We start from the raw sequence: 24,768 nt of genomic DNA, 5'->3' as shown, positions 1-24,768 counted from the left end.
GTGTGTGTGCCAAAGCATTGCACGTGACACCAACGTAATGATGCTCTTCGCTTTAATAAAGCATGCAAACAGGCGGGGCCCAGGAATTGCAGTTGATCACGCAAACAAACACAAGCACCACACCCTATAACCGGTCCGGTGGTTAATTGTAATGTTTTGAGTCAAAATCCTGGTTGAGGGTTACCAACCCTCTGGGGTCGATCAATTTAGTGCGAATTTTCTAGGGCAGTCGACGGTGGTTGTCGTCCTATGGATAGACCCCGCCACAGTAATGTGGAATTTCCGCCTCTTGTCTCAGGGCTGTAAACGGGAGATGAGCACCAATGTCTCACTGCTCATTTGAGCAGCAGCAGCAGCAGCAGGAGGAGGTCGCTTCGACTGGGCCGTGATGCCCTGTAAACCTCCTTCAAGTCTGCGCTAAAGACGCGAGGGAGGGCTCCTCAAGGCCCTCGCGGGATCATTGTGCTGAACACAAGTAGATGATAATAATAATAATCAACATCATGATAATAATAATAATCAACATCAGATCTCGTAAGCTAAGCGGGGCCGAGCCTGCAGATGTCAGCATGGTGGCGTGGTTAGCGTCGACCCACGGCTCGCAAGGAGTGAAGTGGGGACCCATCCCGTCCATTTCCACCCCGGAAGTATAATTTTATTTATAGCGTTTGTTACTTCCCAGGGTATTTTGTGATGAAATAAACGATCTGAGGAAAACACGATGAAGCAACGATGTATAACGACCTATTGCAAAAAAAAAACAAGACGGTATGATCGTCGTACATTCGTAGTAAACGACACTGCCCTGAAGAGGGAGGGACATTATCTACACTCATGTCTCAGAGTACGCGGGGGGGGGGGGGGGGGGGTTAGGTTCCGTGTACCGCCGCGTAAGCGCAAATTCTCGTAAGCTGTGATTCGCCTGTACGAGTGCATACACTTTATACACAAAACTGTATACTACTATGCACTACTTTATACTCATATTACTATATACTACTTTACACTGTTATGTTACTGCACGAGTGTAGTATATAAAATGTAAGAGTGAATATACAATTTTTTTCAATGTACATCTTATTTAATAAAGGACAGTACTGTACGGCAAATGATTCACTAATCATCGGTAGCATCCAGGTCAGGTCGAACACTAGACGATTATTAACACTATATTTTGTTAACAATAGATTAGAACACGATAGGTTTTTTTTTTTACTCGTTTCTGGCGCGGGCGATACGGTTTACACCCCGTCAAATCCACGTGCGCGTGGATGGTGGGGAGGGTGATTTGACTCCTCGCTTTCTGCCCCAGTGCGTGCGGCGAAAGTACGAGTCACAAGGTGTGAGAATGAATCGGGGTCGGTCGCGTATGAGCGGGTCCACGTGCTCTTGAGCCCGCGTACTCTGAGACCTTACTGTTTATTTACCAGAGTTGACATTCCGGGGCAACGGCCCAACTTCATAACAGAAGGATGGACCATTCGTGAAACGTCTCCTATTGTATATTTAGTCCTCCTCGGGGCAGTGTGACCGATGAACGTGTTGAGTTTTTCACCGCTCTGGTTTTCAAATCCGAGTTATTATCCACGTGCCTGGGTTGGGCTTCCTTCTCCCAAATTCTAAACTCCTGAAGATGCCCCCCGCAGTAGTGGTGCGTGGCAAACCCTCGAAACGCAGCCCCAAACCGGTTGGAAACCGCACGCGAGTTCCATCGGCTTCAGAAGTTTATTTCGCACCCCGAATAAAGAGCCTGCCGAGCTAGGGCGCTCTTTTTTTCAAGGGCGACTCATCCGTCAGACAACAACGCAGCATTCATCGGTTACAGACAACAACAAAAAAAAACTTAGCAACAGCTATCTTGGCGTAAGATTACATCCACACTTTCAACCTTCGGTGATTTTTAAGTGAGCAAGCGTAAATGAGGATATAGAGGGCAGAATGGAGATGCCAAAGGAGACAAAACTGAGCGGTGGTTCCAAACACTTTTGGGGAAACTGCACGAAATGCTCTTGATCTAAATTGCGTGCGAAATACGGGAACCATTGCCGGACAATCAAGATGCTCGTCGGCCGGGTCGCCCCCTCGAGCGTTTGTCATTTTGCGCCTGTGCGCCAACAACTCCACCGGCGGCTCCCTCGTTTTTTCTCAAAATATCCTTGTGCGGTACCGCGGCGACCCCCCCCCCGCCCATCGGGTGATCTTGAGCCTCCCCGCCCCGGTGCCGGCTCACAGATGCTGTACGAGCCTCTGAACCCAGACCGCGACACCCTGACCCACCCGGGGAGGCCCTCCCTCGACCGAGGGCGCGGCTGGGAGGACGAGGAGGCCGAGGAGTGGGACCTGGACTGGGAGGCCGAGGAGGAGGCCTCGCTGGCCCTGACCAGGGCGGCCCTCACAGAGCCCGAGGGCCGCCTCTCGGTCTTCCTGCGCCGTCTGGCGGAGCTGGCCGACGCCGCAAACTTCTCCCGGCTCTCGGACGAAGCGGTCGCCCACGCCTTGACGCGCCACCACCCGCTCGACGGGCCGCAGGTGGGTGGGTGGGTTCCATCCCCGGGTGTGGTCCGTATGATGTGTTTTTTTTCCGTAAAGCTTTCCGACGTAAGGTTGAAAAGCGTGGGTGCCATTAGCTCTGCCACGTCACTCAGTCAGTCCGTCCGTCCGTCCGTCTGTCTGCGATGAGTGGGGCACGGTAACTCTCATAAAGATGATGCAAATTGATTTAAGGGTTAGTTCTCCGGTGTGCGATCTTCCATCCCCCGTGAGCGACGGTGCTGCGTGAAGATTAGCGACAGTTAACATGACTGAGTGGATTTTCGCGGGTGGTGCTGCTGCGTAGCCTCCGCGGTGCGTTGCCAGGTTGTACCGCGCGTCGCTCGGCTTCGGTGTCCGACGTTTCGATCCACGTGGAGCACAACCGTTAAATCCTACACGGTGGTACGATCGCTACATGGCATCATAACATGCGACGTCATCTCCCCGTGTGGCTTACAACCTACCATTGTTGTCGCTCACCAACTACCCGTGTGCAAAGAGGTGTTGGAAATCTTCTAAGATTGCCTGCGTGTGCGTGTGACCTTTCTTACCCGTTTTGTTACGGAGGTGTTTTATTAAGCGAGGAGAGGCTGTGAGTAGCTCTGTAACTGCAGGAAAACCTTGTATTGCGAGCATAATTCGTTCCGGAAACGTGATTGTAATCCAAAGCACTCGTATATCAAAGCACTCGTATATCAGTTGTGATCACGTGACGCTCGGCAGACAAAGCGTATACGTACACTACTCGTATTGCAAGACCCTCGCTCGTTTATCAAGTTAATATTTATTTAAAAAATTTGCTCGTCTTGCAAAACACTCGCAGACCAAGTTACTCGCAATCCAAGGTTGTACTGTACATACATGTGCGACGCGTGGTCATAACTGCTCTGCGAATGGGGCAACGCTCCGGCGTCTACACGTACAGCCTCCTTCGTCAATCCACTGCCGGATGAGGGCCTCTTCCGCGCACAGCTATGCGGGTCATGGGGCTTACGTATTATCTTATCACGCTTCACCACGGTGGCCGATGCGGCTGTTGGTAAAGGACGAGGAGCATAAAAGGCGGAAGCGTGGAAGTACGGCACAGCAGTGGATTTCAACGACTCTGCTCACCACGCACCACACCTCCGTAGCCTTCTTAATGGCGACCTGTTTGTGCGTAGCACAGTGGCCTCGAAGGCGTCGATGGTTGAGTAGCCACTGAAGGCCTCACCACCACGCCTTCATCATCTCGATGCAATGGAGATGACGGTGACGATGACGGTGACACGGTGACGGTCAACGTTGACTCGCGCGCCGCCCGCGTACTTTGAGCCCTCACCAGCGCGCCTTCACCATCTCGATGTCGCTCAGCATCTTGGTCGCGAGCCCCAGCGCCGCCACCTGCGCCGACAGCAGCGCGATGGCCGCGGCGCCCAGCCCGCCGGCGTTGGTGTGGAACCACGCGGAGAAGCGCGCCGCGCAGCCCGCGGCGTGCACGCGCGCCAGCGCCTCCGCCTCGCTCACGCGCAGCGCCCCGTAGCCGCACTGCGAGTTGACCACCGGGTCCGGTAGGGCGGCCTCGCCGTCGATCTGCGGCAGGCAGCAGGAGGCCGGCACGCCGCACGCCTGCACGCCCGGCGAGCTGCAGTTGAAGTAGCTGTGGTGGTGGTGGTGGTGGTGGGGGGGGGGGTGGGGGTAGAGGTGCGGCGGTGGCGGAGAAAGAAAATCATCATCGTTGGCATCGTGGGCGGTGACACGGCCGAGCGGGAAGCCCGTTTACAGCTCGTTGCAAAAGGTTTGCGGTTCGAGCCCAGTGGCTGCCCCGGTTAATAATTTTTTGCCATCGTGCGTAGATGCGCGGGTCGTGTGCGCCGAACCAAATCTGCCGAGTTTGAAAGTCACCCTGGATCCATGGCCAATTGGGTAAAAAAAAAACGCAGAGCAACATCACCCTCTACTGCAGACTCTACCTGTCTGTGAAGCATAACCTTGCGGTATGCGAATGGTGCAATAAATACGTGTACGTGTGATGATGATCATGATTACACTATGTAACACAATTTTTGTTCTTGGGGAGTAAGTGTTGTTTTTTTAATTGCTTATGCCTAAAAAGTATATAAAATGGCTATTATTCCCCACAAACTTTGCTTTTGTGACCAGGACTTTACGTGAAGGAACGACACAAATGCACACCACATTTTCTCATTGACAATATGTACATTTCAAAATATCACTGTCCTGGTCACAAAAGCAAAGTTTGTGGGGAATAATAGCCATTTACTGTACTTTGGAGACATAAGCAATTAGTAAATAACACTTACTACCCAGGAACCAAATTTTTTTTTTTTTAACGCAATGTTACTATTGCCTATCCACTGCTGGATAAAGGCCTCCCCATGGCACGGTGCGGTGCTGCGCCCGTCCATCTCACTGCTGCACATGAACCCGATCCCGACGCTCCATGTCGCGGCTGGACGGTGTACGTGCCGTCACGTGACTGAAACAACAAGAGCAAGTCACTAACGACGTCGAGTTTATTTATATGGGAGAGAGCCGCGCCGAGTCTCGCCAAGGCACGTACCAACTTGCTTCTTCCAGCGAATTTACCAAACAAAAGAAAAGTTTTTCCTTTTGTTTGGGGAAATGTCAGTGGGGGCGGGACACACAGAATTTTCCACGAATGGGAAAGAAACACTGCAGCATATGCGCAACCGGCGGGGAGGGGGGGGGGGGCAGTCATTGAAGACGGATCCGGGATCAGAGCGGTTGAACAAAGCGGCGAGTAAGAGCAGTGCGTATAATATGTGCATGTTGAATTTCTTTCACATCGTACGTAGCCAGCCATGGCTAATCGGAGGTACGGGGGGGGGGGGGGATGGACAAAAAACTAAACACAAAAAGCAGTTGTAAATAGGTGAGTTTTCAATCTATATGAAAAAGTGCATAGTTCCAGTGGCTTCCTAATGTTTGAAGGAAGAGCGTTCCAGAGGGGCATCCGAGCAGGCTGGCTATTTTGCAAAACCCGACCCTGACTGCCCACCACTCACACATTCCTCTCCCAGTCGCGGTACGATGCGGCGCCGCAGCACCGCAGGCCGCGCTGCAGCTCGTCCACGATGAACCTCACGTCCGGGTCGTCCCGGTAGCGCTCCACCCCCCTTGCCACCCCTCGCGCCAACGCCTCGCCGACCCACTCCCTCGCCCCGTACGCCGCCAGCGCCCCCACGGCCTCGGCGCACACCAGCGCCCCGAGCCCGGCCGCGAAGGCCCGGAGCAGCGGGGGCCTCTCCCGGAGCGACCCCGCGCAGCCCAGGGCCGCCAGCGCGGCCGAGCCGGCGCCGGCGAGGAGCGGGATGAGCAGCGGGTCGGCGGGGAGGAGCGCGGCGCCACCGTCGGCGCCTCCCGAGGAGGAGGAGAATCGCTCCTTGTCCGCGAGTCCCCATAGCGACACGGCGAGCGTCAGGCAGCTGAGCGCCGCCACGAGGAACTGCGAGCAGAAGAGCGAGTACTTGGCGCAGAGGTTGACGCGAGGACCGCCGCGCCGGTGGTGCCGCTGGTGATGCCGGTGATACCGGTGCTGCGGTAGAGAGTGTCGACGTTGGCTGCGGCCCTGCTGCTGCTGATGCCGCCGATGGTGCCGGTGCTCCTGAGCTTTGGAGCGCCCGAGTGCGAGCCAAGCGCGGAGCCGGACCCTGGCCGTGACCCACCGCGCCGCGAGGCTCGCGGGGGCGACCTCCCCAGCCGGCCTGTCCTCTTCGACCTCTCCGACCTCCGTGACATCCTCCGCGGACCCCTCGGGCCGCCCCTTGGCCTCGCGTGGCGGAGCGGAGACCTGCAGACCCGGCAGCACAATGCGAGGCGACCTCTCGACCGGCATCTGCTCATCGTGGGGGGCGCCCGGCGCTGGGTGGGGGGCACCGGGACGGGCCCGGCTGCCGCTGGGACCCCCAGGAGGAGGAGGGAGGAGAGGTGGGGAACGGGGATCGCTAGCTTCGAGCTACGGCGGCACCGGTCGGGGATGCGACGATCGCCGGCGGCTCCGTGCGGGGCGCGGCGAGGCGCATGCTGACCACCGGCGCAAGCAAGCGGTGGCAGACGCGGCGGCTGAGGCTCTAGAAGCGGATGGGCAGCAGCAGCAGCAAGAGCAGCGGGAAGCAGAATCAGTTGGAAGAGCAGAGAAGCAGCAGCAACGTTTACAGAGGCGGTTGTATTGAAGCAGCGGAAGCACTTCCAGAGATAGCAGTGGTAACTGTCGAAGCGTCAGAGGCTACACGGGCAGTTGTTGAAGCAACAGTTGTTGAAGCAACAGAAGCAGTTGTATCGAAGGAGCAGAGAACGCAGTGGCAGAAGCAGTTATAGAACCTGCAGCGGTAGAAAAAGCAACCGCAGTTATAGAAACGGCAGCAGGAGAAGCAGCAGTTAAAGAAGCAGCATCAGCGGTTATGGAAGCGTCAGCAGTTACGGAAGCAGCAGCTGGATCAAAATCAGTTGCAGCAGCAACAGCAGGAACTACAGAGGCTGAAGCAGGAGCAGAGGCAGCAGCAACAGCAGGGTAGAAACTGTGCTCTTTATTCAGGCCCGGCGAGAGTCCATTGAGATGGAAAGTGTCCCCTCGTTCAAGCGGTACCGTGGCCACAAAGCGACGGAGCGGACACGCGAGGAGACTGGTCGAAGCGCCGCTGATGTCCTCACGAACACTCCCGCAGCAGCGGCAGCAGAAGCAACCGCAGCAGAGGCAGCGACAGCAGCAGCAATAGTTACAGCAGAAGCAGCAGTTGCAACAGAAGAATAAAAGATACTCTTTCACGGAGCTCGGGAGTGAAAGGGTGGCGGTGGGGGTGGTGATGGGGGAGGAGGAGGCAGTGACTGAAAGAGGTGGTGGTGGTGACAGTGGTGGTGGGGTGTGGTGGTGGGGGTGGTGGTGGTGACAGTGGTGGTGGGGTGTGGTGGTGGTAACAGTGGGGGTGGTGGTGGTGACAGTGGGGGTGGTGGTGGTGGGTGTGGTGGTGACAGTGGTGGTGGGGGTGGTGGAGACAGTGGTGGTGGGAGGGGACAAGGAAATGGTGGTGATGGGGGTGTTTGAAGTGCTCGTGGTAGTGGTGGTGGTGGTAGTGGCGGTAATGCTGATAGGAGGGATGTTGGTGGTGATTGTGTTGATGGGCTGTGGTGGTAGTGGTGATGATTGTGATAGGACAGTGAATCATGGTGGTGGTTGTGGTCGTGATAATGGTGATAGTGGTGGTGGTGGTGGTGGACGAGTGGTTGTTGGGGAAGTCAAACTATGTCCGCACCCGGCACACCACGTCCAGTACACGTCTCGCAAGTGGCTGTGGCTAGCTTCGTCTCGCGCCACCTACTCCCGGAAAACCCTCGGTGAGAAATGAAGCGCCCTGGTTATCACTGCGAATGTGAACCATGACGTCCCAGCACTGCGAATGTTTAACACTTGGGTGCACTTTGCAAAAGCGATCCCGGTTGGGTGCACTTTCATAAAGTTACCTCCTTAATATGCGAGCCATTGAGTCTGGTGGTGGTGGTGGTGGTAGGGGTGGGGGGGGGTCACTTAGCATTCCGTGGGCGATGCCCCCAGCGACTCATTGAGGCAGACTCGGGCAGCGGGGAGCAAAGCACAAAGGAGAGAAGCGGCGTGGAGGGGTTGGGGGGGGGTGTTGGCGTTCATTACCACAGACGGAGACACTCCCAGTGGCAAAGGACTGGCAGTGGCAACACGCCCAGTCAAATTAATCCAACAGAGGCACTCTCAAGAGACGCGCTCCCACTGTTGCTGCTGGTGGCTGGTTATGGGTGGTGGTGGTGGTGGTTTTGGTGGTGGGAGGTGATGTTGTGGGGAGCGGTTCGCACTCTGAACCCGGCGACCAGAGTTCGATTCCCGCTCACGGCCAACACCGGTGACGATTTTTCTGAATTGGTCCTGGGCATCCCCTAGGTTGACTCAGCCTCAAATGAGTACCTGGTGCGATGTGTAAACATCGCCACTGGGGAGGCAAAGGCGGCCGCGCGTGGTGCTGGCCACCCACCCCCTCGTGTGCCGTGCCGGCCTTCACAGGTGCTACCCGCTAACAGTCTGTTGAGGCTGTACGGGGGATCTTTGTCTTGGCAGGTGCTTGTGGCGGCCGATGGGGGATTTCCACCATTGGCTGCCACGTGGCCGCAACGGAGGTTTCGGGGCACGGTCTCGAGTCTCACTCGAGCAGGAAATCGCCGCGACTTTCACTCTGCGATATGGCGACGTGTGGATATGGCAATGGGCAGTCGGGGTAATGACCACCGTAGGAATCGGCGGGCCGTCATGACCACCGGCACCGTCGCTGGCTGTCACGGCACACAACTCGGATGCCCGCGTCTGTCTCTCCCCCCCCCCCCCTGCGCCCTCTCCCCCCTGTCCCCTTGTCCCGTGAACCACAATGCATTCTTAAGGCTGCGGGTGCGAGTGGTCTGAGCAACGCAAAGGGGCTCTGGCCCTTTGTCAGTCTGGGCAGGGAGGGGAGGAGCGACCGGCCAGCAGCTCCGTAGGTCGCGAGGGTGCCGGTAGGGGGGTGGCGGGTGAGAGGATGACGAAGACAGAAGGCTGCGGTCACTACCACCCCCCCCCGCCCAACACCCGCTACACTCACATCTCATGTTCACCGCCAACACACCCACTGCACGCCACTTCTCCCTCTCCCCGACTGCTCGTGAGCCGGACCTGGAGCCCAACTCGCGCCCGAGTAGTTTGTTGGCCGAGTGCGTAGTGGCGATTGTCCGTGGAGTCCCGACGTGCGTCTGTTGGGTCGGACAATCGGCCGCTTCTTCTCCCAGCTAATTGCCAGTGATTTAGGTTTTGTGTCGCTTACCAACTAACTAAGGTTGGTGAGCGTGAATGCGTTGGCTCTGTCCGCCTGTAATGGGTTGCGGGGTGGTGGCACGGCGCGATAACTCTTGCAGGCGTGATCCGATGCGGAGGAAACGTTGGCGTAAGGTTGAGTTGCGATCAGGGACATAGGCGATGGTAAATCGGCCACGTTGATCAAAGGGTTGCCCAAAAAATACGTGCAGAATAACCAGCGCCAAAAAGACGTTTCCTTGGCATTCGTGGTATATAGCGGCCGAGGCGGCTTAATACGTAACATTCCAATCGCTAATGAGATGCATCCAAGCACAAAGGCACGTTGGAAAGCATTAAGGAAGCCATGCGAATGCATTATTCTCCTTCTTTGTTACTTAATCGATTGTTGTCCAGGTTTTTAGAACATTAAAATGTTATTCGGCCAAGCATGGGGTGCCAAATATATGTTTGTAAGTCGGCATACCCCAGTAAAATATATTTTAATTCTTTCTCACGGATTCTATAACGAAATTGTACAAATACAATTAATGGGTTTTCTTTTTACACAGCTGTCCCCATTCATTCACCTGTCCGTCTGTATATCTATAACGGGGTGGGCGGCACATGATAACTTTTGTAAAAATCGTCCGATATGAACGCAACTTCACCTTGAAATTGTGGTTGCGAGGAGGGACTCACCCAAATGAAAACTGGCCGAATCGATAGAAGCGTTGCCAAAAAGTGGCCCTCCTTATCCCCCTGGTGCTGTTGCTCACACTATGTATCACCTGACTCGCCCGTACTGGACATCTGGAGAAAAAGAGCTTCATAGCTCATCGGATTCCTCCTCCCATCTAAATAGTGATTCTGATAAAGGTTCTGATTCTGAAATTGGCAGGCAGGATCCGTGAAGTTGTCCCCTGCTCCCCGCAGTTCTTCACGGGCACCAGGAGCCCTCCCGCAATACGATGATATTAATATCGTAAATGCCTTCATAGAGACAAAAACAAACACACATTATGACGGTTGTGGCCCATGTGTCCTCACGGCCATGCTCCCTGCTGATCTCGCCACCGTGGAGCCCCCAGTGGCTAGGAGATGTTAACTACCTCGCCAGGTATACAGGAGGGCGTGGGTTCGATCACGACCCTGGCGTCTATATATTTGGAGTTTGCGTGTTCCCCCCGTGGTTGCGTGGATTTTTCTCCAGGTCCTTCGGTTTTTACCTCCACATTGAGAATCAACATAGGTTTAGAGTATTTGGCTGCTATAAATGTACACATAAGCCACTCCGTTGGGCTATCATTTGTGGTAGCCAGGTCGCTTATGAAAAGCAGCTATATAGGCCAGTGGGCCTTACCTGGTAAAATAAATAATTGTTCATAGTTGTATCATTAGACCTTCTTTGCCAGTACCAAAATATAATAATAGGGTTTTCCCCTCTTTTTCTGGCAACAAAACTGAAACCTTTTTACAAGGAATCATGTCTGCATTAACCACAATACTTGTGGTCAGAATGCAAACAAAAAACACTGATAATATATGCATTGTCTTTGAAACTGATTGGTCCACACCAGAGACGGCTTTCTTTTGAGCCTCGTCTCAATTGGTGCGAGACCAGAGGACGCCAAAAGCCGTCTCTGGTATGGAACAATCAGTTTCAAGGACAATCCATATGTTATCAGTGTATTTTTTGTTTCCATTTTGACCACAAGTATTGTGATTAATGCACGCATGATTCCTCGTAAAAAGGTTTCAGTTTTGTTGCCAGAAAAAAGGGGAAAAACCCCATCATTTTATAGTTTTAGTTTAGACAGAACGAGTGACCCAGTCTGTTGTGTTCCCACCACACCTAAAGCGCACCTGAGCGGTTGGCGACAGCAGCGGTTGGCGCTCCTCCGTGTCCAAGGAGGAGGGAGGCAGGAAGAAACTTCTCCATGGCAGCCTCATCCCTCCCGTCCCCAACGGACGATGCCGGCAGTGGCTCGGGGCTGGGTCTCAGAGTTGAGGCTCTGGCGTCGGAACCGCCTTGAGAAGAGGTCCTCCTAGCTCCTGCAACCAGCCTCGCACCATCTCCGAGATCAAGATCCCATCGCCAGCGATGCCGCTTGCTTTCTACCCTCCGTCGGAGCGCGTAGCTGCTGCACAGAAGATAACGCGACCTCCAAAATCTGCCCGAACCAGTATCCCCGCCGTCCGATGTAGCCCCGATAGACTGTTGGTCGCAAAGTCCTGTTTGCGAGCACCTATGCCGGGACGGGGAGACGCACACACTAGGGTGCTGTGGCCAGCACGACACCCGGCCGCCTTCCTCTCCGCAGTGCTGATGCTTTACACGCCACACCGGGGACTCGTTCGAGGCCGAGTGTACTCACCTTCGGGGGGGGGGTGAAGGACGGGTTCAGTTACTGTACGACTGCGCCACCGGTGTTTACCACGGCCAGGAGTTGAACTCGGGTCTCCGGCGCCTGTCGCGTAGTAGCGAAACCGCTTACAACACCGCTCCCCAAACGGCCACACACAGGCAAACCGTAGTGGTCCAGATTTCACTCACTGATGCCAACTCCTTCCCCAAGCCTCCTCTACTAACCCCCCCCCCGCCGCCCACTGTCCCCTCCTCACTCTGTGTGTCACGGCGTGCCTGCCCGTCCATGTGAGAGTCATGTGCTACGGATTAGTTACGGAGAGGACATAGCCTCTGGTCATGTGTGTGTGAAAATTCCTCTGGCCCACTCCGCCCCCCCCTCTCCCCTCCGCGGATCGACCAGTTGGGATACTGCCGTCACTGACAACTCGGGTTGCCAGATTTTATTTTCCATCAGACGTTTTTTTGTTTGGGTTCGATCTCGTAAATATAAATGTGTCGTCACACCCGCCACCACCCGACACAGCCAATTAGTAAGGTTTGTCACGTAAACATGCCATTTAGTTCAGCACACCGGTGTGTGTTGGAGCGTAACACCGAAACAGGAGGATTTCTCCACAATTCTGGTTGTCGCCTGATGTGGCTGGTTCTAATTGCTGGCGAAACGTCGTACTCCAATTGCAAATGTTGTCGGTTTACTCTCAAACACCAGTGTGCTGAACTGGTAACTGAATGGCACGTTTTGTTTACGTGACAAACCTTACTAATTGTCTGTGTCGGGTGGTGGCAGGTATAACGACACGTTTATATTTACGCGCTGTAACCCGAAAAAAAGCTCTATTATGGATGATATTGGTTGCCAAAGTCTAATCGGTGTAAAACTGTTTTTAGTTTGTTTTCCTTCCCCCCTGCACCTCCAGTTAGCACGGTTGGCTACGTACGGTGCGAAAGAAGTTCAACATACATACAGATTTGCCACGCAAGTTCGCGCTGCTACACCAGCGGTGTAGCTATCGAGTGCGAGTGTGCGGGCGGTGGGAGAAGCACCTTCTTGCTGACATCTTTCCCGCCGCGCGATCGGTCAGCCGTTACGTTCTTCAAAAAGATCAACGATGAAGCCACTGCCGCCACTGCCGCCCACCCCCCCCCCACGATCCCGCAACGCGACAATTCCACCCGGCACCTGCGCACGAGCTGACGTGTGACATCGTGCTTTCGGACAAAAGACAAATAAGTGTTTATCTTGGATCGAGCTATCTCCCTCTCCCCATCTTCTCCGTCCGCCCGTCTGATGGTGCACCGTCGCGTGCGGGCTGCCTCGGAATCAGAATCTTTGTATATCCTGGAGAAATCCGATGAGCCATGAGGCTCTTTTTTTTCTCACAGATATCCGGTCGGGGCACGGGGGTCATCAAGCCCGTTACCGTTTGTCGCCGACGATGACGCGCGCCGTCCCCGCCTGTGCCGCCCGCCGTCTCGCGTGTGTTGCCCTGGCGATGCAAGCGAGGTTGCCTTTTTGTGAGAGCAGGTGTCCGTGAACCTGGACCGGTACGAGGTGGTGGCCTTCTGGGCGATCGGAAGTCGCACGTCGCGTGCCGCGGAGCGCTGGAGGACGCACGGCAGGAGGTGGATGTCCTGGATACCGTGGACGCGCGCGTCCGACCCGTGGCCCGAGAGGTGAGGCCTCGTCCGCGCGTGCGACTCTCTCGCACCGGCGAACGAACCGCCGCCACCAGCGCCGACAACCGGCAATGAGCAACAGCCAGCAGCGGCGACGTCCAGCAGCATCGGCACACTAGCAACCATCAACAAGTAGCAGCCGGTAACAACCAGCAACAGCTAGCAACCATCAACAACTAGCAAGCAGCAGCAGAGGCAACTACAGCCACTCGCTGTCAACCGCCAAGAACGTCAGCCGCTGTGAACTGCCACGAGCATCAACCACCACTGATATCAACCACTGTCAACCACCAATGATATCAACCACTGTCAACCACCACTGATATCAAACACCATCAACCACCACTGATATCAACCACTGTCAACCACCACTGATATCAACCCCCGTCAACCACTACTGATATCAACCACCGTCAACCACCACTGATATCAACCACCGTCAACCACCATTGATATCAAACACCATCAACCACCACTGATATCAACCCCCGTCAACCACTACTGATATCAACCACCGTCAACCACCACTGATATCAACGCCTGTCAACCACCACTGATATCAACCACCGTCAACCACCACTGATATCAACCACCGTCAACCACCACTGATATCAACGCCTGTCAACCACCACTGATATCAACCACTGTCAACCATCACTGATATCAACCACCATCAACCACCACTGATATCAACCCCCGTCAACCACCACTGATATCAACCACCGTCAACCACCACTGATATCAATGCCTGTCAACCACCACTGATATCAACCACCGTCAACCACCACTGATATCAACCACCGTCAACCACCACCAACCACATGGCCCCGCCAGCCTGCATCGCCCATTTGCCTCGATGTTTAACAAATGAAATGAAGGTGATGTGGGATATGTTATCATTCACGTTGACGCTACGATTGATGCTGTGAGCGATGACAGTATTGGTGACGATGCTGTAACGAGCCAAGTCTCTGCGGTATTTTGTGATGATGCCGTACGCGGTGGGCGATGTTGCTCCGAGTGATCATTATTTGTGATGACGCTGCATGCTGTGAGCGATGTTGCCGCGAGTGATGATAATATCGGTGATGGCGCCGTAAGCTATGAATGCTGACGCTGTGATCGCCAATTACGATACTGACGGTGCGACCAGCCTACTGACGGCGTGAGCTGTGGCGCTACGTCTGCTGCGAGTGACTTTTGCAACGAATCCTCTCGCCGTTCACCCCTGTGCGCCCAGACGCATCTTCACGCGGGTCGTCGTCGCGGCGCGGTTGAAGGGCGGGCGCCTGATGCTCAAGGCCTTCAAAGGTGAGAGTCAACTTTGGGAGGAACGCAGAGGAGGAGTGGTGCACCTAACAGGCCTTGAGCCAAGCGCAAGTTAATGCGGGGCAGCTGGAAACTTGAGATTTTATTTCTATCCGATAATCTTGACAAGAGTCATCGTAAACCAACCCCCTCGCCCCAAACCGCGTTACGGACAAACGCATGGATGCTTTCAAACCGAGTTGGCAAGCGGCATTTAAAAGCGACACGTGAATTGTATTCTTGGTTCTTTCGGTAAAGTCACGTAGAAGGGAAACAATAAAATAATAAATATAAAACAATAAAATTATCACGACGTTTCGACTGCAACACAAGCAATCATCATCAGGTGTGAAAACCACAGTAAGAAAACTTTCTTGCAGTCGAAACGTAGTGATAATTTTATTGTTTTATATTTTTATTATTTTATTGTTTCCATTCTACGTGACTTTACCGAAAGAACCAAGAATATGAATCCCTGCAGTCACGAAAGCTTTAAATCAAAACGTGAATTGTATTCGTACACATGTTCTACTAAGGGGCCGTCCATAAATGACGTCACGCGATTTTGGACGATTTTTGACCCCCCCCCTCCTCGTCACACGGCGTCAGAAAAAGTCAGACCCCCCTCAAATATGACGTCCCAAAGCTCTGCCCCCCCCCCAAAAAAATAAAACATGCTTCCAATCGCTTTAAACTATTGTCATTGTAGCACATATTTAATGTGGCGCTGCACTCTGATGTTGTAGGAGAAAACATTTATTAAAAAGTCTATTTAAGTAGAACATGTTGTCTTTATTTAATTAAAGTTGCGCATTTTGATGTGACGTCACATTTCTCAAACCCCCCCCCCCCTCGTCATAAATGTCTGACCCCCCCGCCCCAGGTGCGTGACGTCATTTATGGACGGCCCCTAAGCTCAGTGGGAAAATATTATGATATACTTCACCGATATGCTGAATAACATTTTTACGAAAACTTTGCATGTGTATTTTGAAAAACCGAGAGGCAAACTTAAGCATATCTCATCTCATCATCACCGAACGCCCACGCTGATGTTTACACACCGCACCAGGTACTCATTTAAGGCTGAGCCGACCTCGGGAGGGGAGGCCCAGCGCCGATTCAGACATTCATCACCGATGTTGACCACGAGTGGTAATTGAACTCTGGCCGCCGGGTTCGCAGCGCAGTGCGCTGACCACTCCACTACCTGCCGCACCCCCACCTCGCCCTTCCCCCCCCCCCCCACTTTTCCCCTCCCCCCCACCCTGACCCCCCTCCCCACAGACGTGCCATGGACGGCACTTGAGCTGACGCTGCCCGAGGTGCGGGTGCACATGTCCACGCTGGACAAGACGCTGCTCAACGGCACGCTGGCCATCGGCGGCCTCGCCGTGTTCGTCAACGTCTACATGGTCATCATGACCGACCTCAAGGTCGCGGCGACGCGGGGGGGGGGCACACGGGGAGACACGGGGGTGACACGCGGGGGGACGTAGGCGGGGACACGGGGAGACACAGGGGTGACACGCGGGGGGACGCTTGGGGAGACGCACGGGGAGACACGGGGGTGATGCGCGGGGGGACGTGGGCGGGGACACGGGGAGACACGGGTAACACGCGGGGTGACGCTTGGGGAGATGCGCGGGGAGACGTGCGGGGAGATGCGCGGGGAGACGCGCGGGGAGACGCGCGAGCATCTATGCGCCACTAACCGGATACTATAGCCGGGGGAACATTTTCGACCCGGCAAAAAAAATGCACACCTTGTATGTAACTTTGCCGAACCGCCTCTCGGCAAGGCACTCGGCAGCGGGTGCGCTGGCGCCCCGGACGGTGCCAACGCAGAAAATCCAAAATGATTCGTTCGACCGTTGACGCGGGCGCAGGTGCAGCTGATGCTGGTGCTGGCGCTGTTCTCGCTGCTGCTGGGCGCTCGCACGCTCTCCGCGTACCGGCGGCGGCGCGCGCGCTACACGCTGGGGCTGGCGCGCATGCTCTACTACAAGGGCACGGCCAACAACGGGGCCCTCGTCACGGCGCTGGCGCGGCGCGCCCTGCACGAGCACTGCAAGGACGTGCTGCTCGCCCGCGCCGCCATCCTGCGCATGGTGGGAGGCGGTGGTGTGCCAGGTGAGGGGCAAAACGGTGGGGGGGGGAGGGAGGGGGGTGGGGTGGGTGAGGGTGGGGGGGGGGACTGATGGCAGTTTGCACCGCCTGCGAGAGTCATCCGGAGGGAGGACGGGCGAGGCGAGCGCTGAGCGTAGCGCGGTGGGGGGTGGTTTGAGGAGGCCGAGTGAGAGTTTGAGGGTCATTTGGGCGTGGTGAATGGGCATCGGGCAGCCAAGCCGGCGCGGGGGGAGACAAGTCCAATTCGCTGAGAGTTCGGTTTATAGGCGAGAGGTCAAAGGGGTGAGCCAGATGCACAGTTGAGGTGGTCACCTCACGTCCCCGTGCGTCCCCGTGCGTCCCCGTTTATCCTCCCTGTTCCTTAATGCTCCGTCTTGTCTCGGAGTCTTCTTATCTGTCCCGTCGCATATCCGTGTCCCCTCGCTCGTGTCCCCTGTGTGTCTTCTTCAATCTCTGTGCCTCCCCTCTTGCCCACGTGCCCCCCCCCCCCCATGCATGCATCCTCTTCTATGGTAGCGAGATGTTAACTGCCTCGCCTGCTATACAGGAGGTTGTGGGTTCGATCCCGATCCTGACGCCTGTATATTTGGAGTTTGCACGTCTTTCTCTCCCCGTGATTGTGTGGATTTTTCTCTAGGTCCTCCGATTTTTTTTCCCTCCACATTCAGAATCAACGTGCGTTTCGAGTATTTGGCTGCTTTGAATATCCACACGATGATAAGCCACTTCGTTGAGCTATCACTTGTGGCCGTGTTGCTTCTGAAATAGAGCTACATAGCTCGGTGGGGCCTTACCTGGTATAATAAAAATAGTTAACAGTTTTTATAGTTTCGTTTTTATTTTCACACCGTTGCATCCTCCCTTGTCGCCCGCCACCCCGCTGCACCCCCCGCCCCTGCACCCCCCCCGCCCCCCCCCACCTCCCCGCCCCCCCCGCTTTCTCCCAGCAGCGTCGGTGTCCCCGGCGGCCGTGTCCCTCGAGGTGGAGCGCTGGCTGGAGTCGCGGTGCGGCCTGCGCGTGGCGTTCAGCCCTGACCGCGCCCTGCGCCACCTTGAGCAGGCCGGCCTCGTGGACACGCGGCACGTGAAGACGCAGGGGCCGCAGGCACCGACTCCCCGAGCCTAACAGCACCCACCCCCCCCCCTCCCCCCCTTGGTCTCTCCCGCTCCCCCACAGCGGTGTAGTATGGCATGGGCTCTGGTGCCACGTATTAAATGCCCCATCCCACCCACCAAATTTCCGTAATTCCCCTTCTCTTCATAGCGCAGTGCCTGCGCCACCGCCCATCCCCGCTCCAGCCCGTCGGCCCGGGTGCAGTTGCACCACCTGCACGCTCGATAGCTGTGCCACCGGACGATGAGGCTCTGTGTGAGTCTATGAATCTATACGTGAGGCTATGGTAGAGTGTGTGCTTGCCATGGGTCCTGGTGAAGGGAAGGACATAGGCCACCCCCCCCCCCCATCCAGTTTCTCCCCTCTCTACTTCAAAGCGTGGCATCTGAGACCCTGGATCCGTTTTCTTCAAATGCGGCTCATCCATTGCCGGGTCTTCTTCGTCATCATCATCATTGGCCAATACCTATCCACCGCACCGCTGGATGAAGGCCTGCCCTCGACGCCGTTGCCATCCCTCGCGGTCCAGTGGCGGTGCTGCGATCCACCTCGCTCGCGCGCACGAATTGTTCTCATTGCTCCCATCTCCCGAGCTCACTCGCCCCTCGCGTGTGACGTCCCCGATTAAGCCGCTTGCGCCCTGAACCGTTGGGTTCCTCTTTCAAATCTCTCGCTCTTCATTTCGAGCCGTCGAAACCCTCCTCGCGGCTTCTTCTTCGCCGCACCCTTGCTTCGCGGCGGGTCTCACAGCGGCTTAAGCGACCGCAGAATCCGTCGTGAGCTGGCGCGTGACGATGAAGCCTCCGTTGACCCAATCGCCAGGAATGTGCCCGAACCCCTACCAGACGTCGGGGGCTATGCAGGGGTTGAGCCTGGACGACGGGCAAGCACGTACAAGAGGTGTTGCCGGTGTCGTGGGAAGCGGAGGACACCGTTTCGAAAATACATTGTTGTTCTGTACTCCGCCCCCCCCCCCCCCCCAGCACCTTCACTGACCATCACGGTGAAGTATGGTCAGATAACCCTTGCAGGGGGGGGGGGTTGGGCAGAGGAGGCCTCATCCAGCAGTGGATGGGACAAACGCGCTGTAACGTGTGTATGCGACGATGCGGTGCTTGAGATTTGGGGGTCACGAGTCTAGAATCGATGCTGTTTTATTTGTCACTGTGCACCGGGTGGAATGTATGCATGTTTAACTTCTTTCCCACCGTACGTAGCCAACCGTGGTAATCGGAGGTGCGGGGAAAGGACAACAAACTAAATACGGTGGCGGCAGTGCTCGCATGAACCAATCGCAGCATGGTGAAGTATGGTCAAAAAACCCCATTGACCAGCACGGCGGTGAGATGTTAACTACCTCACCTGGAATACAGGAGTTCGTGGATTCTATCTCGATCCTGCATATTTGGAGTTTGCATGTTTTCCCCGTGGTCGCGTGGAATTTTCTCCACGTTTAGAAACACGCGTTTAGCGTAGAGTATTTGGCTGTTGCTAAACATTTCAACTTAAGTCACTTCGTTTGCGAGAAGCCAGGTCGCTTCTAAAAAAAAGAGCTATACAGCTCAGTGGGCCTTAAAATGTATCATCCACCAGTTAATCATCAGCCATGATCAATCAACTGCTTGGATAAAGGCTTACCCCAGCTTTCACCATCCTGGCCAAGACACCCTTGAAAAGGTCACCCTTGCGTAGGGAAATACACTTCTGGTTCTGATTCTCATGATCACTGTTAAGTTATTATACGAATTGAAAATAAAGAATTCTGAAAAGTGTCTTCAATGAAATCGCGATATCCTAGCGCCGCGAATCGAAATGCTGCCCAACATTCTGCCGTTGCATGTTGGGTAGCACAGGACAGTCCAGAGGTCACCGATTCAATATCCTGGCGCGGCATTTGAAAGGGCAATTTATAACTCCCCAGCATCCCCCCTCCCCCACCGCCTCTATCCTCGCAGGGTGTGCTGCAGTCGATTGGCCAGGTCTAGAATTTCTCAAGCAGTGCATCTTAATAATGTGCAATGACTTTATTTATTTAGCAATATGCTTGTTTACCCGGGAAAGCGTCGGCGACCCTGGAGGGTGCTGCTAGGAGAGGTCGACGACTGCCCACGTCTCGTCACAATCAAGTCATGCAAAAAGGGCTTCACGTGACTAAATAAATGTTATGTTGATGACCAATCCCTTACCAACAGTTACACACAAGAGACAGACAGGACATCTCTTTTGCTTCGGGTTGCCTTGCGAGACCAGGCAGCGTTTTATTGTTTCACAGATGTGACGGTGCATAAAACAGGCGAGGATGTGTGACGTTGAATTTCGATTTAAAGCTTTCGTGACTGCAATGATTCAGATTCGTTCATGAGGCCATTCACATATACAAGCACAGAGACAATTTCAACCGAGAAGATGGATTCAGGCTTAGTAACCACTGGAAAGATGTGTTAAATCATTTCTGTTCTTAATTAATTGTAATTTTACGATGTCCTTCAGACCGCAGCTCTTTCGCCAGCATTGCCTCTTAATACCTCTCACACCACGGTTAATGGTATGGTTTACAACATGGAGCATACTAGGGCCTCGCAGCTGTCTCTCTCCCCCTCCTCTGTTCCGACCATGGACGAACTCGTCCGTCTGAACGGGGCCCATAGCTATCCGTGGTACGGAAATTTGAGGGTAAGAATCCACCCATTTTTTCGCCATATAGCATTGTGATATATAACGACTTATGGTTGGTAGCTTAGCTGATTGGAGAATATAGAGTTTATTGATAACATGAAGGTAATTTATATTTTAGTTTTTATTGGTTCACTATATAGTACTGTGAATAGCTCAGATGTGTAGTCATTTCTGTGACCAGTCACTAGCAAATCACCCAGTTATTTCAATGCTAAATTCGCCTAGTTATTTCAATGCTAAATTCTCCTGTTTGATTTGTACTAAGTGCCTCGGTGAATGTGTATGCTCTGACTTCAACGTAGCTATTTCTGTAGCAGTTACAAGCGAATCACTCAGCCATTTCAATGCTAAATTCTATGCTAATCCCATTGTCAAGGGGTGCCTCTGCGGATGTGTATGCCTTAACTTAGCTATTTCAATGCTAAATTCTATGCTAATTCCTTTTAACAATGGGTGCCTCTGCGGATGTGTATGCTTTAGCTTTTAACATAGCTATTTCTGTGACCAGTCACAAGCTAATCATTCAGCCATTTCAATGCTAAATTTTATGCTAATTCCTGTGTCAAGGCTCTTTGTTCCTCTCACACAGCTTAAAAGCCGTGATCTGAACGTGGCTCTCTCACTCCAGCGCTGTCCTACCAGACAGTCTCGCCCCCTTCACCTGATGAAGGCCGCTTGTGTTGTGGCCGAAACGTCGTGAGAATATTATTGTGTTATTTTATTTTATCAATTTATTATTTTATTCTCATTCTACGTGACTTTACCGAAAGAACCAAAGAAGATGTGTGACGTTGGCCATGTGTCACTCTTCAGGTCACGGCCTTTCGTACTAATAATAATCACAACTCAATGTATTCATCCAGTAAAGTCTCATCCAGTCTTCTGTCTAGGGGGTCCCTGCTACATTGGGACGTTGGTGAATTCCATTCATGAGAGTTTGCAAGCCTTTCGGGGGGTGCGTGGGAAACTGGAGAACCCGGAGTAAACCCATCACCACCCACACGAGATGAGGGGACACTCAAAGCGCCGCACAGTTTCACCACCGCGCAGCCCAAGCCTGCAACACGTGGTACACACCCAGGTAGTCCGCGTTCTCCTTATCCAAGTGCTAACCAGGGCTCGAGCCTGCTCCGCTGCCGAGATGGGACGAGATCGGGATCCTTTGTGAAGGTTGCTGGGCGCGCGCACACACGCGTCCACAATCGGCGCAGTTCGAACGCAACTCTCGGTTTAATTTGATTCTTAACAACTTCAATCGTGAGATAATTGCACCGGTCCTCCCCGCACCCCCATCCCACTTCACCAAAACGCAGTCAAGTAAGGGTTGGTTGTTGGCTATGCATGTGGCCTGTAATCCAGCACTGGATCGCGCACACGTGTTTGTGAAGGCTCCCCCCCCCCACTTTCCCCTGGGCGTCGATATGTTATAATATCCTGGGCTCGTCGGGAGATGGCGGTACAGCAAAAATGTTGGGACTCAAACTGTTCTGAACGTATGGGATAGAGTGTTTCCCCCTCGCACGTATGATGTAAACACTCATTGGCCAATAGCACATGGATACATAGAGGACCCCAGAGCTTGGGCTAGTTGGCGCCGACTCACTACGTGGCCATTCTCGCTCTCTCTCTCTCTCTCTACGAGAGCGAGCGGAATATTAGCACGGTGGGCTACGTCCGGCGCGAATGAAGTTCAACATACACATGTATCTGTTGTTTAAACCACCCCCCACCCACCCCCCGCGTGAACCGCTGGGACGCACCGCGCGCACGCGGAAGCCGGCTGGCCCCTCGTTCAGCGCGGCCCCTCGTCGCCTCCTCCAATCCCACCGCCGCCACCCTCGCCGTGGGGGGCTTGCCTCTGGCGGGGGGGCATGCAGAGACCCACGAGGCGCGCCACGTCCTCGGGAGCGCGCTCCCCTCGGCCCTGGTACTCGGAGTGCAGCGCCGCGTACTGCCGCGTGCTTCGGAGCAGGCACAGGTAGGTGATGGCCCGGTGCTGCATCTCCTCGCGAGCGCGGCACTTCTGCTCCTCCGTCACCTGGTGAAACAGAGGAGGAGGAGGGGGGGGGGGGTGTGATCAGGTGGTGCTGTGGTAGTAGATGGGAATAGCGGGTACACCAGCCGGTGCACCTGCCGGTGCATCTCGGTCGGGTGACACGTGGGCCACCTGGGGGTCTGTCCAGAGACCTCCCCCTGTCAGCGAGCCTTCTGACACTTGGCGTGGCCTCAAAGCGCACGTGGACTGGCACCAGTCGCCGTGTTGCTTTGTCACTTTGTGGCGAATGGCGGGCATTGGATGGGAATATTTGAAGCTATGGTCTCGGTAGTGGCGGAGGCTCAAGCCTCTGTGCTGTTTGAAGTTTTTATTTCGGTAAAGTCACGTAGGTATAAAATACAAAAAATAAAATTAATTGATTTATTTTATAGCTACGTGACTTTACCAAAAGAACCAAAGAGTAAGTCTCTCTGTCCTGTTTAGAAAAACAAACAACTCACTTGGCGATACTGATATGAGGAACGGCCGTTGCCCGAAACGTCGCTTATTTTATCTTTTTTATTTCGAAGGGCACGGCTATCGACAAGGACGTTTCATCTCTTTTTTAGTTATTAGTCCCGCTTGATTTCGTCTGTCCCATTGCCTGGCGATGATCTCTCGTCTCCCTACGGACACGTGCGTACTGTCCCCCTATGTACTGTTCATCTCGTACTCTGCCTCATGTGTCCGGCCCGTATGGATTGTCGCATGTTTACAGGCCATGTGTACTCTGTGCATCTCGTGTGTACTGCCCGTCCCACGTGTACTGCCTCGTGTGTATTGTCTGTCCCATGTGTACTGCCCATTTCGAGTGTACTGTCTGTGTACTATCTGCCCCATGTGTACTGCTCGTATCGCGTGTACTGTCTGTCCCATGTGTACTGCCCAACTCGCGTGTACTGTCCCATGTGTACTGCTCATATCGCGTGTACTGTCTGTCCCATGTGTACTGCTCATATCGCGTGTACTGTCCCATGTGTACTGCTCATATCGCGTGTACTATCTGCCCCATGTGTACTGCTCGTATCGCGTGTACTGTCTGTCCCATGTGTACTGCCCAACTCGCGTGTACTGTCCCATGTGTACTGCTCATATCGCGTGTACTGTCCCATGTGTACTGCTCATATCGCGTGTACTATCCCACGTGTACTGTCCCGCGTGCACTGCCGCAGCCCCGTGCCTGGTTGTCGCGGAACAGCTGCGCCACGTGGCGATACGCGAGGCCGTCTCGGAGCCGCCGCTCCGGGGGTGAGGCCAAGCGCAGCTCCCGCAGCAGCGCGCGGAGGACGCGCGCCGCCTCCATCGCTCACCGACACTCGCCCGCTACTCGCTCGGTGTGTACACCCCGACGCGGCCTACACAACGCGACGCTTCCCCCTCTCCTCTCTCCCCGTGCAGCCTGTTGTATGACGGGCTGTTTGGAGCAAGTGCTGTTCGCGAGCAGGAGCTATGAATGCAGGCGGTACGGCACACCTATGAGGGTGGCCAGCACTACTACGTCCGGCCGCCTTTGTCTCTCTCCCTCCCCGCCCCCCCCTCCAGTGTTGACGCTTTACACACCGCACCGGGTTACGGTTCTCATTTGAGGCCGAGTCGACCTACGTGACCTCCAAAAGACAAACACACGCGAAGGTGGTATGAAGGGAATCGATTCCCCTTTTCGCACACGTTGTAGTCGATTAACTCACGCACGATATCGATTCCACCGATCAGGCGCGCGATTTCTTTCTCAACAGCACGAGGGGGGGGGGTGGGGAATCGATTACTTCAGTCGCGGAATCGATGCGCCGGTTATTTTTATGGAATCGATTACAAATTACTTCCGCGCGCCGTCACCATCGCAATTAACATATCGCGGCGCATGCGCACTCCGTGGTGTCTGATACCCCCCCCACACGCTCACCCGGTCACGTGGGTGCCGCGTTTACCAATCACAGCGCTGGTCTCAGGCGGGATGGGGGGCGGGGGGGGATGAGAGCCGGGGAGGTGAGGGGCCGGGGGGGTGCGGGGAGGGGTCTGGGTGCCTATCCTCACTGGGAAAAATAAACAGGTGGGGGTGGGGGGAAGGTAGGAGACTGGTCACGTGCTCCCCAGTTGTCCAATAGTAGCGCACTTCTGAA

General features: G+C 54.7%; 3 protein-coding genes across 5 annotated transcripts in view; 1 reads left to right on the top strand and 2 right to left on the bottom strand.

Moving 5' to 3' along the window:
• The window catches only part of TMEM143 (transmembrane protein 143), a 35,352-nt gene extending 15,643 nt beyond the window's left edge, over window positions 1–19,709 (top strand). For 2 of the 3 annotated variants that reach the window (XM_076072389.1, XM_076072388.1), the window contains exons 4-9: window positions 2,233–2,529; window positions 13,234–13,382; window positions 14,626–14,696; window positions 15,981–16,129; window positions 16,583–16,826; window positions 17,771–19,709. In XM_076072389.1, coding sequence (XP_075928504.1) covers window positions 2,233–2,529; window positions 13,234–13,382; window positions 14,626–14,696; window positions 15,981–16,129; window positions 16,583–16,826; window positions 17,771–17,949 — 1,089 coding nt within the window. In that variant the 3' untranslated portion in view covers window positions 17,950–19,709. The remainder of the gene's footprint in view (window positions 1–2,232; window positions 2,530–13,233; window positions 13,383–14,625; window positions 14,697–15,980; window positions 16,130–16,582; window positions 16,827–17,770) is intronic. The other variant, XM_032966945.2, reaches the window with a different exon arrangement.
• On the bottom strand, window positions 36–12,061 carry LOC116949543 (tetraspanin-17-like). Its single transcript, XM_076072390.1, has 3 exons — window positions 11,204–12,061; window positions 5,562–6,346; window positions 36–4,171 (listed from the first exon to the last, which is right to left on the bottom strand). Exons 1-3 carry the CDS (start codon window positions 11,288–11,290, stop codon window positions 3,850–3,852), a joined length of 1,194 nt encoding a protein of 397 aa, XP_075928505.1. The 5' UTR covers window positions 11,291–12,061; the 3' UTR covers window positions 36–3,849.
• Window positions 19,710–20,158: 449 nt separating the features above from the next.
• Window positions 20,159–24,334, bottom strand: FMC1 (formation of mitochondrial complex V assembly factor 1). Its single transcript, XM_032966981.2, has 2 exons — window positions 23,829–24,334; window positions 20,159–22,651 (listed from the first exon to the last, which is right to left on the bottom strand). The coding sequence occupies exons 1-2, from the start codon at window positions 23,949–23,951 to the stop codon at window positions 22,406–22,408; spliced, it is 369 nt and encodes a 122-aa protein (XP_032822872.1). The 5' UTR covers window positions 23,952–24,334; the 3' UTR covers window positions 20,159–22,405.
• Between the last annotated feature and the right edge of the window lie 434 nt (window positions 24,335–24,768).

This window comes from Petromyzon marinus, chromosome 37, assembly GCF_048934315.1.
Source record: "Petromyzon marinus isolate PM22_M1 ecotype Great Lakes invasive population chromosome 37, UKy_Petmar_22M1.pri1.0, whole genome shotgun sequence".
Classification (NCBI taxonomy): domain Eukaryota; kingdom Metazoa; phylum Chordata; class Hyperoartia; order Petromyzontiformes; family Petromyzontidae; genus Petromyzon; species Petromyzon marinus.
Note: the sequence above shows the minus strand (reverse complement) of the source record. Positions and strands in the feature narration are given on the sequence as shown.

Coding starts and splice junctions, on each gene's coding strand:
- LOC116949543 (XM_076072390.1), bottom strand. CDS start 11,290: ATGAGGCTGCCATGGAGAAGTTTCTTCCTGCCTCCCTCCTCCTTGGAC. Junction 6,347..11,203: donor TGCTGTCGCCAACCGCTCAG/GTGCGCTTTAGG, acceptor CCGGGTCTGCAG/GTCTCCGCTCCGCCACGCGA. Junction 4,172..5,561: donor CGCGACTGGGAGAGGAATGT/GTGAGTGGTGGG, acceptor CCACCACCACAG/CTACTTCAACTGCAGCTCGC.
- FMC1 (XM_032966981.2), bottom strand. CDS start 23,951: ATGGAGGCGGCGCGCGTCCTCCGCGCGCTGCTGCGGGAGCTGCGCTTG. Junction 22,652..23,828: donor AGCTGTTCCGCGACAACCAG/GCACGGGGCTGC, acceptor CTGTTTCACCAG/GTGACGGAGGAGCAGAAGTG.